The 14,721-nt window shown below is 38.9% G+C and overlaps 3 protein-coding genes and 1 long non-coding RNA gene across 5 annotated transcripts; 3 read left to right on the top strand and 1 right to left on the bottom strand.

The window, feature by feature from the left end:
* The first annotated feature begins 102 nt into the window (after positions 1-102).
* Positions 103-1,501, top strand: LOC124188624 (40S ribosomal protein S2-like). 2 transcript variants are annotated; one of them, XM_046581385.1, is made up of 5 exons: positions 103-195; positions 411-643; positions 704-821; positions 880-1,203; positions 1,269-1,501. In XM_046581385.1, the coding sequence occupies exons 2-5, from the start codon at positions 413-415 to the stop codon at positions 1,430-1,432; spliced, it is 837 nt and encodes a 278-aa protein (XP_046437341.1). In that variant the 5' UTR covers positions 103-195; positions 411-412; the 3' UTR covers positions 1,433-1,501. The 2 variants fall into 2 exon arrangements, with proteins under 2 accessions (XP_046437341.1, XP_046437342.1); XM_046581386.1 differs by lacking the exon at positions 103-195 and adding an exon at positions 203-296.
* A 989-nt stretch (positions 1,502-2,490) lies between these two features.
* LOC124188623 lies at positions 2,491-3,913 on the top strand. The gene is made up of 4 exons (XM_046581384.1): positions 2,491-2,891; positions 2,956-3,163; positions 3,225-3,392; positions 3,663-3,913. Exons 1-4 carry the CDS (start codon positions 2,506-2,508, stop codon positions 3,792-3,794), a joined length of 894 nt encoding a protein of 297 aa, XP_046437340.1. The 5' UTR covers positions 2,491-2,505; the 3' UTR covers positions 3,795-3,913.
* Positions 3,914-10,398: 6,485 nt separating this feature from the next.
* On the top strand, positions 10,399-10,973 carry LOC124209763. Its single transcript, XR_006881056.1, has 2 exons — positions 10,399-10,623; positions 10,696-10,973. It is a non-coding gene; the product is annotated as an uncharacterized LOC124209763 (long non-coding RNA).
* Positions 10,974-11,094: 121 nt separating this feature from the next.
* On the bottom strand, positions 11,095-12,269 carry LOC124208703. The gene is made up of 4 exons (XM_046606582.1): positions 11,984-12,269; positions 11,714-11,921; positions 11,522-11,610; positions 11,095-11,452 (listed from the first exon to the last, which is right to left on the bottom strand). The coding sequence occupies exons 1-4, from the start codon at positions 12,128-12,130 to the stop codon at positions 11,246-11,248; spliced, it is 651 nt and encodes a 216-aa protein (XP_046462538.1). The 5' UTR covers positions 12,131-12,269; the 3' UTR covers positions 11,095-11,245.
* Positions 12,270-14,721: the final 2,452 nt, after the last annotated feature.

Below are 14,721 nucleotides of genomic sequence, written 5' to 3'. Positions count from 1 at the left end.
TTGTTGCATCTCACACATTTTTTCAAGTACAATAGTGGTTTCACATTTGAAAAATTCAGCAAAATTACAAATTAAAATAAACTAATAAACTTCGTTTGACATGATTTGACTAAGAGTTTAAATATGGCAACCCTGGGATTCCTTACCAAGTACCTCGCTTAGTTCTACAGCTTCAGTGTACATTTCAAACCACAGGTGAGAGCAACTAACTTTTATTTCATCGTTAAACATCTGCGTTATTTTATATTTTATTTGCATTAGAATATCAGTTTTACATGTGTGAAAGTCCTTAGCTAGTTAGTGGCCAAGTTTTCACGAAAGATTTACTTAAATTAATTTTGTTGAAGTCAATAATGTAGACTTCATGCTAGTAAGACTCAAGTAACACGACTTGACTTCTGTGATTTCAGCAATGGCGGATGCAGCTCCAGCCCGTGGTCGTGGAGGTTTTGGTGATCGTGGACGTGGTGGACGCGGAGGACGAGGTGGTCGTGGTCGTGGACGCGGTGGTCCAGGCCGCGGCCGCGGACGTGGAAAGGAAGGAGAGAAGGAGTGGGTTCCTGTCACCAAGCTTGGCCGTTTAGTCCGTGATGGAAAGATTCGCACCCTCGAAGAGATCTACCTTTTCTCTCTCCCCATCAAGGCAAGCAAATAAACTTGTGATAAGTTTGAATCCATATTAATGGATATTATGTTAACACAGGAGTTTGAAATCATCGATTTCTTCCTTGGAACTGCTCTCAAGGATGAGGTTTTGAAGATCATGCCTGTCCAGAAGCAAACTAGAGCTGGTCAGCGTACTCGCTTTAAGGCCTTTGTTGGTAAGATCATTGATTTAACAATATGTTCGACAAGTATTTCATGTTTATTTTTCCATAGCTATTGGTGACTACAATGGTCACATTGGTCTTGGAGTCAAGTGCTCAAAGGAAGTTGCCACTGCCATTCGTGGAGCAATCATCATGGCCAAGCTTTCTGTCGTACCCGTTCGTCGTGGCTACTGGGGTAACAAGATCGGTAAACCCCATACCGTCCCTTGTAAAGTTACCGGCAAGTGCGGCTCCGTCTTGGTGCGTTTGATCCCTGGCCCTCGCGGTACTGGTATCGTCTCAGCACCTGTCCCCAAGAAGCTGTTGCAAATGGCTGGTATTGAGGATTGCTACACCGCTGCTCGTGGTAGCACTGGCACCCTTGGCAATTTCGGTATGTTAGATATTCCATGAATGTATTGCGATCAGCCGTTAACCGTTCTGATTTCTCCTTTCCAGCTAAGGCAACTTACGCCGCCATTGCCAAGACGTACGCCTACTTGACTCCCGATTTGTGGACCGAAACTGTTTTCAATAGCTCCCCGTACCAGGAACACAGCGACTACTTGATGAAGAACCATCGTCCCATTGGTACTCAACGTCAAGAAGCTAAAGCCTATTAAAATAACTTTTTATGCTTTGCAATGTCGGCACCACATCTCCGATAACCGAATACACCTTCTGTGAATTCACTACTCGTCAACATTTACTTAGCATTTAGCTAGTAAGCCATGTCTTCAGTTTTTATAAATGTCTGATCCTAACAACTGTCGTTAAATGCGTCCATGTATCTGCTGTAACTCTGAATGCCGGATTGAAGAGAGGTTGATTATTCTTCCACTGCTCAGCTGTGTGATAAACGAAAGTGAGAAGAAGAGATGTAATCGAAGGGCGTCCCTAAAGTGCGAAACGGCCTCAAAAGTTGAGACCCTGTTTTGCATTCTAATCATTGGGTCCGACGTCCGTACTAAACTGCGAAATCGGTGTGTGCGAAATGTCGTAGTGTAATAAACGTCTTGGTAGCAGACGACTATAGACGTCATCAACAAACAAATAGTTAGAGTTTCAATTTTTCGAGTTTCGCGCACCTTACGGGTTACGGCTGGTCTATTTGTGTGTTGACCATGAATACGGAATACCATGAATGAAATAGGTGTTGTTAATTAGAAGATTGGTATAAAAAATTAATGGAACTTCTCGTTTTCATGTAACAATCAGATTCCAAATTCACATTCATAATTTTAAGGAAAGTTTTAGCCGATTAAATTTTAGCTTGATTCAGAACATGGGAGCTTTGATTTTTAGCTTGATTCATTAAGGTACTCATGCTTTAATTGCGATTCTTTCTTTGTGCACATAGCCTACTAGTTGATCTAATGTAATGTTATGTATAGTAATCCCTGTGCCATTATCTAATATATTATTATTTACAAATATCACCATACCGTGCTGCTCTATGTCTTTCATTAGTTTAATCGTAAAATGCGCATTAAAACATACAAGGGTAGTGGCCGAAGAAATCGAATTTGATTGCCCCCTTCCTCCTTTAATGCCTCATCATAGCGGGAGACAATGAAAAATGGTGGCAATCTCCGTCAATTTGGACCTCTGTGGGGAAAAGGAAAACTTTTTGTTTCGCAAAATGTTACGCTGTATTTAGCCCTTTCAACGCACGCAAAAAAAAAAGAATAACGATATGGTCCGCCTCAGGACCTCAACGCCCCCTTTATCATCAGACGCTTTTCGGCTCTTACGCAACACGGTCATGCCGTCAGATAGTTCAACTTCGTCATCTTCGGAAAGTGATTCTTCAGTCTCTCGCCGTTCTGCTGTAATTGAAAAAGCTCCAGTCACAACACCAGCCACATTAAGGAACACGAAATGCGAAAACATGACCAACTTTTGGACTGAAGCGAATTTGAGCAAAATCATTGATTACGTGCAAATAAATGGATTCCATGGAGAGTATGAGGAAGTACTGAAAATGTTCCCTATCAATGCGATTTCAGAAGTTGGCCTGCAACAAATTTTCATGAAGATGAGCACATGGGCTGAACCTGGGAAAGAGGATCCCAACGAAAGGTAATTCTTTATTTGTATCAATGTGTAAGTGACACTGTTCTAATTTTTGTGCTTGTTGGTGCAGTGTTGAGAAAAGGCGCAGCGACCTTACACGTTCTCCCATTGATGAATGGATCTCTGCTTTAAGGGAATCTGTTGAAGTCCAACAATCTGAGTTCATCCCCTCTGTGATGCTCAAGTGGATTGCCCTGTTTGAGGAGCACCCCAAACCAAGCTCCTGTGGTGGTGTGGACTACAAAGCAATTTACCTGTACCTGTCGTCACTCTCAGAGGTGACATCACACATTTCAGTTTTTTTTTACCAGAATGAAAGTTAATCTTCGTTTTCTTCAGGGCAACATTCCTCCGCAACTGAACCCGCAAAGTGCTTTGAAACTGATGGAAATGTTTGACGAACTCAGGGCCTCGACGTCTCAAGAACTGTTGCGTAAGATGGCGAAACTGGCCGAAGTCGTCCAGCCGATCCAGCGGGATGAAAAGAACCAACTACTCAGAGAGAAGGTAAAATTGATTGAGCATTCAACTTTCACTCGATTCCGTGCTGCCGTACAATCACAAATTCGGCTCTCCTTTAAATTATTAGCATTCATAACAGTTTCATTATCGCGACGACTGAAAGAAATTTGTAACCATATCTCCACCCACCCCGTTTATTTCCGAAAGTGTTAATCACTGTTTCCTTCCTTTACTTTGGTTGTTGTTGATTTTTATTTCTCGTTCTATAATAGTTTTTTTTATTTATTTATTTTTTGTTTTCTTTTTGGGCTGCAGCGACGCACAGAATGGACCGAAGAAGAGAAGGAGCTCAGAACTCTAGTCCAATCGGGGGATCTCGATGGAATCATGAAAGTTTACTGCGATCAAACCGGCGTAAATCCTTTCAAGTTCCCTCCCAGAGTCTAACACAAGCACACGTTCGCCTTGTTGTTTTGTTTTCTTTTTTTCTCTCCTCCCGGCGTCATGTTCACAATTTCCAAAGCTCGTCTCTTCATTCACCAATACAATGCCGACATTTTCTTGGATCGCAGTTTGTACCACCTCGTCCCGGTCCTTTCAATTATGCAAATGAGGTTTTGAGTTTCTGTTTTTTTATCTTTGTAGTTGTAGTTGTAGCTGTGTGATAAAAGAAAGTGAGAAGAAGAGATGTAATCGAACGTCTTTGCGGACATAAGTGTTGAGCAAGTAAAACGTGTCACCATTTGCAACGGCCAAGAATAGAATAGAAGGATTCGTACTCAACCCTGTTGTTGATGATTCTATCGCTTTTCAAATGTGGCCATGTGGTAATGAACGGGTAATTTTGGTCAATTTAAAAATATTTTGTTTTAGGATTGTTTTCCGTGGGCATGTAATACCATTAATTTGGGTTCAGCAATGGCTACTAGTGGGTGGAGGGTAACTAAACTGTAACTAAATTTAGAAAACAAAAAAAAATCATCCCGTTAATTGCAAATAGAATACTATCGTGATCAAAATTCAATTCGATAATATATCCTAGAAATGGCAGGCTTTGGGTTCGGGAATAGCATCGACGAGCCGAACGAAGCGCGATCAACATTATTAAGAATTCAAAGAAAAAACAAACAAACAAAGAAATGGCTGAATGAAAATACAGTATTTATTTTTGTTATTTTTCATGTCCTGGTAAAATATTTCAACAACATTTAGAATGAAAAAAACGTTCAGTTTTCTTTCTGTTTTTGTGACATCATTTCAGTTGTCGATTTTCATTTCTTGTTCTGGGGTTTGGGCTTAAATCAGTTCAGAGAACATTCGGTGCAGTTGCTGGCTTATTATTGGCGCTGCATCGGTTTCCTTCGTCAACGTTTTCCTCTCTCTGACAGTCAACGCCGAGCGGGAAGCACGTTGCTGATTTCACAATTCCTTTCATGGAGACGGGCATCGCTATTTTGGTGGCCAAGAGGACCGGCATCATTTCTTGAACTGAATTTCTAAGTAAACATATACAGTAACCCGAAAGGTCATAATAACTGTGTGCAACGTCGCCAACCAAAAGTAAATGTCAGAGTATATGTTTGATGTTTATACAATTCGATGTTGTTTTTCGGTTGGGCCACACAGAGCCGTTCGATACGGTGTCTTGGCTTCTCGTCGGCGTCGTTGCCATTCAAGTAGCCTGGTATCGTAGCCTGGCCATCTTCCTCTTCGAGTGGCTCTCTCCGTCCGGATACAACATGCAGGTGAGTGTCTAGTTCTGGATAAAGTTACGTGTATTATATACCGCTATACGTTGTATAGTCAAGTTATATAGTTGACTCTCTTACCCTTTGGAAAATATTGACATTTCTTGTGATGCTGATGCTATACATCTATACACAGTTATCCGCTCCGACCAATCAGCGTTTCTCGCTTTTCCGGACCTACTGGCTCGTCTGGGCCATTCTTTTCCAGGCATCTGTCAACATCGACTGTCCAAAGGGGTTCACATCGAGGTTGAAAACAGACCTGGTGACTCAGACTCAGACCTGAAAGCTGATTTGCATGCGCCCCATGTACACTATATACAGTGTGCTTCAGACTTTGCAAATATTGGATTATTTTGGGCGCAGATTCATTTCCAACGTCTGGGCCACATTCGCCGTCGTGTTTCTGGCCATTTACACTGCCAATCTGGCGGCCTTTATGATCACTCGCGAAGAGTTCTACGACCTGAGTGGCGTCGAAGACCCGCGGGTAGTATTAGTATTTTTGAATTTAGGAATGGAAATTCAGAGAGATATTTTTTTCTGCATCGGCTCCCCTATTGTGTGTGTTTGTGTCCGCGCCGACAGCTGATGAGCCCCAAGAGTCACGAGCCGCCGTTCCGCTTTGGCACCGTGTCCATTGTCCAACACTCACACGGAGGCGAACATTCTCCGGCACTACAAGGAGATGCACTACCACATGCGCAACTACAATCTCAACGAAATCAGAGCCGGAATCGAAGCTGTCAAACGAGGGTAAATATACTGGAAGTGGAATGTCCAGCGACGATGCGGTTATGTTATTTTTTCTAAATATTTTTTTGGTGTTGCATAATTGTTATATACGTCGCTTAAGTAATTGTATGGTCATTCGTGTAGAGTATGCACCAATTCTAATGAGTTACTTTTTTATAAATATGAAACAGCCAACCATTGGACGAAATTCCTGAAATGGAAACAGTCCTGTAGGGTGATGGTCTGTGCATCGATCCGTTATTAGGAGCGAACTTCGACTGTTGATCTTACACTTATTCAGTCAACAAGTTTTCCAGGAAATTGATTTTATGGAAATCATCTAAATCCAATTGCAAAACCTGGCAACGGCCTCCACGCCAAAGGGAATTTTCACAAGTGGACGCAACGTATAACGCATAATCAGCAATCCTGTAGGTCCGTGCTGTTTTTCCGCTGCGAGGGTCATTAAAACGTGATGTAACGATGATTGATTGAAACTGATAATAATCAAGAAAAATATTGATGGTGATGGCGGTGCCGATAAACGATGAGGAAATCGTTTGGAAATCATAATTATATCTAGTAAAAAATGTAAATGATCTGTTCAATACAAAGTTGATGAGATGATTGTTGCTGCGATTTGAGAGCTGTTATATATAAAATGGCCAAGCTTAAAATTGTGACGCATGAGACTAGACGAACAACTCGGTTGTGACGGTCAAATCTTAAAATTCTGCTGTCTGCACACTAATCAGCATATGACACCTCGGAAGCAGGTTGGCTCTGGATTTGTCTCCTTGAGATTAATACGTTAGACAAGAAACATCCGACTCGGAGCGGTTTTGGCTGTCGTCTTTCTGCCATGGCTGAAAGAATAATTGAATAACAACGGCGGAAGGCGCTAACAGGGTCCAAAGTTTCGAATTAATTTACTTTGATTTATTCTTCAGGGATATTTTACGAACATATATTATGCATCGTGATGACCGATGGGTGGGTTTCTGGCAGATGCATTTTTCACGTGAGAAATTAAAACATTTGTTTTTTACATTAGGTTTATTTTTATGAATTCTTTGTGCGCACTCATCTCCATTGCAATGGATTCTTCCGCGTGACAGCATTGCCTGTTTTAGGTTGAAAAAGAAAGGTTTTTCACTTGGCCTGAAGCAGATTTGTGGGAGAATCCTGCCCTCATTAATATCTACCTTCTTTTCCTTGTTATGCAATGCCTCAGCGCGATTTTTTCAAGATAAAGTTAGGAAAAAAAAGATAAATAAAATTTAAAACAAGCAAAGGAAAAGAGAATCAAAGAGATGCTCACAATGTCTAAATAACAACGAATGCCAGAACGGAAGGACGGAAAAGACATTTTACTCTACAAATTACATAACATTCTGTCCTGCTAACGGGTCGGTTTGATGGCATCGTTTCTGTTGGCTTAATTCTTGTCACATCTTTATTGTCGGGGTCGAATTCAAGTGTGGGAGGATAGACGCGGCCACTACACTCGCGTTTCTATGAAGTCGGGAAGTCCTCTGATTAAATATACTGGGACTATCACTATATTTGTCTAAAAACTGAGCGTTTCAATTCAGAGTGAATGGGAGTATGCTGGGAGTATGTATATATGGAGTACACTTTCTTTTTGTTAGTCACATTGACAGTCCAGGCTAAAATCTGCTTCTTTATTACATAACAAGGAAGATCAATAATAAAACATCAGAAACGGGGTTAAATGATAACGTAAAAAAAGTAGAAGATACTGCGGGACATACAAGGAATATCACCGCGTGCATTGAGTTAATTAAACTCTTTGGCCTTGAGAGCCGCCTTCGTAATTTCTAAGCCTATATCATAAATAAAGCCGGAATAATAACACCGTGATAACACGACAAAGTAGATTATAGTAGTTTTCTTAACATTTTAATCGAGAAAATCTGACAATGTACCAAATTACCCTCAAATATTCGCCACGTAGAGTGACTGTTACAGTGAGCCAGCTAACAGTAGATTTTTTTCTGTCTAAACAACTTTTAATGGAAATTCTGTTGACGAGATCGTCACCAGAATAGGCCTACATAGTATTGAAACGTATAACTTTAGAATCTTTAAATTACTCTCGGCCGTCGTTCCGATAATAGATTCGTACCGATTGACTGGAATCAGAATGTAAACCTCTTGTAGACGAACTGATGAATGCCAATGCAACCGATTAGAAACCAAAAGTGCTGATCTATGCATGATTTAAAAATCCCGATGCCCTGATTAAGTTCAAAATCACGTACTGTCGTATTCCGAAACTGATATAAATACAGAATCCAGCGCCGTACCGGACACAAATCATTCGGTGTTTGCTAGACTCCCTGACTCCAGCACGGACACTTCCATCTCTATAATTTTAAAATAGAAAACCAGCACTCACTAAATTTATTTCGAACTGACGAGACGTAATTTTCCCTTCAGTTCATATTCTCAATTGTGGGTCTTTGGACTTGGTCGTGAAACCTAATTCACCTAAGTGATTGTGTCTTTTCCGGGAAAAATCTCTTATTCGCCAAGAGCTGATTTTCATCTCCATAAACCATTGCGATATTAGGGAAATGAAAAGAGCTGTTGAACACTCCAATAATGGAGACTCCGGAGACTCCACTTTGAGACAATCGAAGAAAACAAAATAAATCAATAATTTGAAATCGATGGGAACTTGTTATGAATGGAAGCGTAAGGCAAGATCAAAAGTCAAGGGAGCTTGCACCGTTGAATTACTAAGACGGAGGTTCCCCATTCTCAAGTGGTTACCAAGCTACAATTGGGATTTTGCTGTCTATGATAGGCTATCATTGCCGGAATCACCGTCGGTCTCACCACCATTCCGCAGGGAATTGCCTATGCTGCTGTCGCCGGACTGCCGTTACAGGTTAAAAAAAATCTATAATTAATAATCTAATATTCATAGAAAAATGAATTTTATAATTATATAAGACATTTTTCTTTATTCGTACACTCTCAGTTTTCAGGGGATATTCTAACCCTCTACGACGGATATTCCAGCTTCGAATACCCTAGCTTAGAATAGGTCTAGAATAGGTTAGGTAGGGGGGACATTTTCCACCTTTTCTATCTCCTCGGAGAGAGAGAGAGACCCCTTACACAAGGGAACAAAAAACAAAAAAATGTGTATTAATTTTGTTTTTTGTTTTCTTTTTTTGAAAATAGTAGACTTGTGTGTACAGAACCGGTTTCGAGATAGCGGCTGTCTAATAACTGTAGTTGAATTTACAGCGGCACAAGTAAATTGGCCCCTTGAAAAATAAAAAATAGATAAAAAGGGGAAATAAAAATAAAACGATCCGATGACACATTCTGGTTTCAGCGAAACGTTCTAACATGAATTCATAAATTGTCGATGAGAACTCTTTCTTGTACCTCAATCGTGAAAAATGTATGAAAAATTGTCAATATGCGACCATTTCAGCGAGGAAGAAGAATGAAAAGGCGGAGGGGGTGGGGAGATAGTTTGGGTCAAAATTTGCATTGAATCTGTCGCAACCTGCGGATTCTTTAGCTCCGGATCGTTCCTCATCGTCGGCTAGTCCATATGCGAGCACCAGCGTCTATGAAGATATCTATAACAAGCCGGCGATGGTTTATTTCTTCTTCTTCTTCTTTTTTTATTTTCGCACGATGATTTATCTTTGATTGTCAACCGTATGTCTTGTTGCCCGGGGCCGGTGAGCTATTGGTGAACCTTCAACGTAACGCAACGATAAATCCTTGCCGCCTTGGTGAACGAAGAGTCGCGGCTTGGGCGAGCTGGGCCGAGAGAGAGAGAGAGGTCTGCGCGCGCGTACAGAGTTACCAACTCGCACACACAGACATAAAGTACGCCACAGATTCCATCCATGCGACTTGTGTCTGTGTGTATACCAATATACTATAAATATAGAGACATTTCTTCTTCCTCTCTTGATTCTCCATACTTATACCGTGTTTCAATCAAAAATCATCAGAAAAAGGAATATGAATTTCCGGATGATTTTTGATGTACGCTCGGCGGGAATTCGCGTAAATCATCCAATTTTTTTTTCAAATAAAGAAATTACTTTTTTTTTGAAAATAATTTAAATTATTTCGAGACAGAAGCGGGGGGAATTTGAAAATGAATGTGAATCTCACAAGTTGCTAATGGTATTTCGTTTCATTAACTTCTTTTATATTTTCTTTTTTCTTTATATTCTTGATAGCTCTTAAACGTAATTCCTCATGGATGACCGGAAAAGGTATCTCGTTAAGAAAATTCTTAACGTTGGGTAAGTTTGTTTTAATTTTTGTAATTATTTAGAAAATGTAATTCTTTATTTTTATGTTTTAGAAAACGTCCAGCCGGGGATACTTGGTATTTAGTAGAGTGGAAGGGTTATAAACAAACAACCTGGGTATACGATCGTGATTGTGATGGGTGTCCCGATCGTATCAAGGAATTTTTGGATGGGTAAGTTAGCTTTAAAATAATGTAGAAATTCGTTAGTTTAATTCATAGTTTAATTTTACAGGTTTAAAGGGGAACCCGTGCCACTTAGAGTGACAAAGCCATTTTCAGCGGAGCAGGAACAGAGAGTGCAGGAAAGGAGGAGACGTGAACTGGGACTGGGAGAACAGGGACTGGAAGATAATTACGCTGAAGTAGCAGATAGAGAGGATATAGCAGTAGTTGAAGTAGTTCAGGAAAACCCGGCAGAGGATGCAACATCACAAGACACGACTGGCAGAGGAGACAAAAGGCAAAGAGACAGGTAACTGTGATTTTTTTGTGCCTTTTTTAAATTTATGTATTGCATAATTATTTGTAATGTTCTTATTTGTAGATCACCAAATCCAGCCAATGTAAATGATGTTACAGAAGATGAAGGGCGTTTTTGAATAAAAAAGTTTTAGTGATGATTTATTATTTGAAAACCTGTGGCGTTTCACCGTTTGTATAAAAGTAGATATGTATGTTTGCTTTCAGTATGTTTTTTGTACTATGTGACTTATGCTATGGGGAATAAAAATAAATAAAAATAAATTAAAAAAAAAAACTATGCTACACCGAAACTTAGATATACTATTTACATGACAATTGATAGTTGGAAAATATTTTTGCTTCTAAATTACTTAAAACATGCCTTTAAATTACAATTTACAAGCATTTATTCAAATGAAGTAGCTATTACGCTAATGAATAGTAATATAATAAATTTTGATATTTCTGTATAGGAAAAAAGTGTTTGTTAAGATGTTTATTGCCAAGTCCAAAACGATGTGACAGACACCGAAAGACTATGAGACATGATCATTCCTTCCTCTGAAAAATCAGTAACAAAGGACATGAAATGGGACAACAAAAGTTTGAAGTGGAAAGCAGATGAAATTGAATTACAAAGACATTCCTACACACATTGCGCAGATCCATTCCTTGTTATTTTCATCAACAATTAAGGACATTTTCTTGGAAAATAGAATGCAATTTCCATGGAACCATCCACAGCATTTACCACAGCTGACGGCAAATTGACATCCAATTTTTTGTTTGCAATTTGGGAATTGACACCTTAACTGTGAAGAAGCTAAATTCATGTTGTGCTGCACGAAATATAAAATTTTTTACATGTTTTAACGAGTAATTTCTTAAAATACATTTTATGTTTTTACCTGTATCAAACACTGAGATGTTGTTGTTGTGTCCTTTTCTTCGTATGTGTAACGTCCTCTCTCTGGTGTATTAAAACGCTGGTTTTCAGCTAATAATTACATGCAAATGAAATCAAAATTCTTGTTAAATGCTACGAAAATCGAACGCAGGTTGAAGAAATTTCATAAACATATAAAAACTAAAGAACTCACCTTTATTGCAAGCATAGAGATAGCCAGATTTTGCAGGTCTAATCCCATATCGTGGTAAGTTGGCCAAAATTGCATTCCGTAAATCGGCTGCCAAAACAATGGTTTCGTAGCTAAGTGTTTTTGCAGTTGAAGTATCCAGCCCGTAACAATAGATAAAGAGAGCCTCCTGTGGAATGCCTCTTTCAAAAAGCTCTCTAATGAAAGTTTCCTACATTAGATAAATAAAACATTTAAAATGACATATTTATGGGAGACAATAAAAATAAGTACCAAATCCCTGTGACAAACACAAAAATTGGCTGGTTGGCTCATAGCTATCAGAATAATGTGACCCGGCCGGTAGGCATTTATTATGGAATCTTGTAGCATGTTGAGTGTATATACATCTTTTTCTTGTTTACAAGTTGGATGGTTCATAGAAGAAATAGGACTTGTTGCGCTTCCTGCACTCGCAAATTTTCCCACCAACTCAACCTTCCTTGGATAACCAGGACGATTGCGTCCACCAAATCTTCCATTTTTCCTAAATATGTTTTATCGAATTAAAATTAATGTACTAAATAAAAATTATAAAAATATATGTACAGTATCCTAAAAAAAAAAATCCGAATGCGATTTATTGTCAAAAAGCCCCCTATCCATTTTGCAGGGAATTGTGTTGGGCTTTTAGCCCAAATTTGGGGGGGGGGGGCTAGAAAGAAAGCGAAAGGTGGGAAGAAAGGAAAAGAATGAATTAGCCACTGGCCATGTCTTCCCCCTCCCTTCCCCCCTAAATATGAATGAAATCAGACAGACTGTCTGGAATTTTCATGGCGCGAAAAACTGATTGAACCGACTTAAAGCGATTCCTTTGAGTTTTTCCAGTTTTCCCCGGTTTGTGATGGAAGATTTGGAAGCTTTTGGGGTTTCTCGTCACTTGTTCAAAAAATGGACAGTGGGCCTAAGGCTGTTCCCTATTTTTTTTTGGAAGGGGGAAAGGGTTCTTTATTCCCACCTTTCGCTTTGTTCCTTACCCCCTAAATTTGGGTTAAAAGCCCAACGCAGTTCCCCGCAATATGGATAGGGGGCTTTTTGAAAGAAAATCCATTCGTATTTTTTTTTAGGATACTGTACATTCCACTGTTGATGACAGAATCGAAAAGTGTTTCAAAGTATCCTTCTTTAATAGGTTGACTTGTGTTTGATTTCCGAGCACATAGAAAAAGTAGTGTTTTTGCACGTTGTCCCGAAATTACTTCATTCAAGGGATAGTTTAAATAGTTGATGTCTGTAATATCTCGGTATATCGACACAATTGAATTTTTGCAATCAATACAAATTTTCGGATCAACGGATAATAACAGTGAAACTTTCCGAGCACATTTAGAGCAAATTAGTCGGTTTATTTCAATGTACGGCTCAATTGCAACCTCATTCGGTGAAGAGAGAATTTCGCCAACACCGACGCTTTCGGAAACTTGCCTGAAATAATTGAAAATCAAAATAAAGGAGAACGAAATTAATTATCAACAAATTTCAAGAAATATTCATAATTTTAGACAAACAAAGGTCTTGATGATAATAAAAAAGATTTACCAATTTGTCTCATTTAGAAGCTTTTGCACCGATTCATGATGGTTGGAGTGGTTTGTAAGTCCATTGTGGATGGCAATCCATTTTTCCGAACAATAGGAACATTTCGTACTAGTATGGTAACCCAATTTGCATTTGAATGCCTTGTTTCCCTCGCATTTAACGTTTCCTGGAGGAATTAGTTCTGGCTTGTCTACGATGTCAATATTTAAAGAACTAATTTTTTTTCCCACTTTTCCATTTCCTTGTCATCTTCCAATGCAATTGCTAGAAAATAAAAACGTAATTTGTAGAAAAAAGATAATTTTTAATTATAACTTCTTACAGTTCAATGTGGACGACGACGAATCGCGTGTAGTTATCCATTTTTTGAAATTCAATTTGTTTGCGTTCATTGTCTTCACACACGGATTAATCAACTCTGCATCAAGTTTTTTATTTCCATCCTAAAAAACCTTTTAATAGATAAAGAATGAATTTTGAAAATTTTCGTGTGGCTAGTTTGTTTAAAAAGAGATATAGGGAAAAAGTGTTGTTTGTGGGAAAAGTGGTGAACTGAACTGGGGTTAAAAAGTAAAACCCCTAAAACATAAAACCTCAACCAAAAGAAAATTGTTTTGTAGCTTACCTCTAACGCATCACATTTTGACACTTTAGGTGCTTCCATCAAGTTTAGGTATTGATTATTTGTAGATTTGATAACTTTTTCGCGAATGGCACCCGATCCAAATTGTAATTGTATGGAAAAGGATTGATCTGGTTCGATTTTTTCTGCATCGTTTTGAATATTCAACAACGGTTGCATTCCATGTTTTTTTTTGAATGTTTTGCAATCTAGGTTTTTCTTCCAGTTTAAGTCGTCCAGTTTCTAACCTATATTGTTTCAGGTTGTTAAATGTATTGATGTCGACTTCTGGATCAGGATGTTGTGCTAAATGTCTCTTTACTTCTGCTAAATTACGCAATACTTTCACACTTCCATTTTTCCTATAAATTAAAAAAAAAATCAGTATAAATTACCCTACTGGGCCAATAGGGTCTTTGCATGAAATTTCGATTTGTTTGTACCCTTTTCGTACTGCCTACGGCTGAATACAACCCTCTTTCGCCCTTAGGGCCTTAAGGCGAAATACGAAAAGGGTGATTTTGGTGAGCGTCGTCTACAAATTCATCACAAATTAAGCACCGCCCATCAAAAATGGCTGAGACCCCGTTTTGAAATGGGATGCGCATATTCGAACTTTGAACTAGAAAAACACACACTTCGATTGATTTTAAAAAAAAATAAAAAATACCATGAGAATCAGCGTGAAAAACTGATTCTCATGAAGTATGTTAAAAACAAATCGAAATTTCATGCAAAGACCCTATTCCTCCTTTTTCTCTTCATTTCATATAAATATTTATATTGTGGATGTCTTTCTGTAACAAACATT

The sequence above is a fragment of the Daphnia pulex genome, chromosome 2 (genome assembly GCF_021134715.1).
Source record: "Daphnia pulex isolate KAP4 chromosome 2, ASM2113471v1".
NCBI lineage: Eukaryota > Metazoa > Arthropoda > Branchiopoda > Diplostraca > Daphniidae > Daphnia > Daphnia pulex.
Note: the sequence above shows the minus strand (reverse complement) of the source record. Positions and strands in the feature narration are given on the sequence as shown.

Coding starts and splice junctions, on each gene's coding strand:
- LOC124188624 (XM_046581385.1), top strand. CDS start 413: ATGGCGGATGCAGCTCCAGCCCGTGGTCGTGGAGGTTTTGGTGATCGT. Junction 644..703: donor TTTTCTCTCTCCCCATCAAG/GCAAGCAAATAA, acceptor ATGTTAACACAG/GAGTTTGAAATCATCGATTT. Junction 1,204..1,268: donor TGGCACCCTTGGCAATTTCG/GTATGTTAGATA, acceptor TCTCCTTTCCAG/CTAAGGCAACTTACGCCGCC.
- LOC124188623 (XM_046581384.1), top strand. CDS start 2,506: ATGGTCCGCCTCAGGACCTCAACGCCCCCTTTATCATCAGACGCTTTT. Junction 2,892..2,955: donor AAAGAGGATCCCAACGAAAG/GTAATTCTTTAT, acceptor TTGTTGGTGCAG/TGTTGAGAAAAGGCGCAGCG. Junction 3,164..3,224: donor ACCTGTCGTCACTCTCAGAG/GTGACATCACAC, acceptor CGTTTTCTTCAG/GGCAACATTCCTCCGCAACT.
- LOC124208703 (XM_046606582.1), bottom strand. CDS start 12,130: ATGAACCATCCAACTTGTAAACAAGAAAAAGATGTATATACACTCAAC. Junction 11,611..11,713: donor TCTCTATGCTTGCAATAAAG/GTGAGTTCTTTA, acceptor TGTAATTATTAG/CTGAAAACCAGCGTTTTAAT. Junction 11,453..11,521: donor CATCTCAGTGTTTGATACAG/GTAAAAACATAA, acceptor TATTTCGTGCAG/CACAACATGAATTTAGCTTC.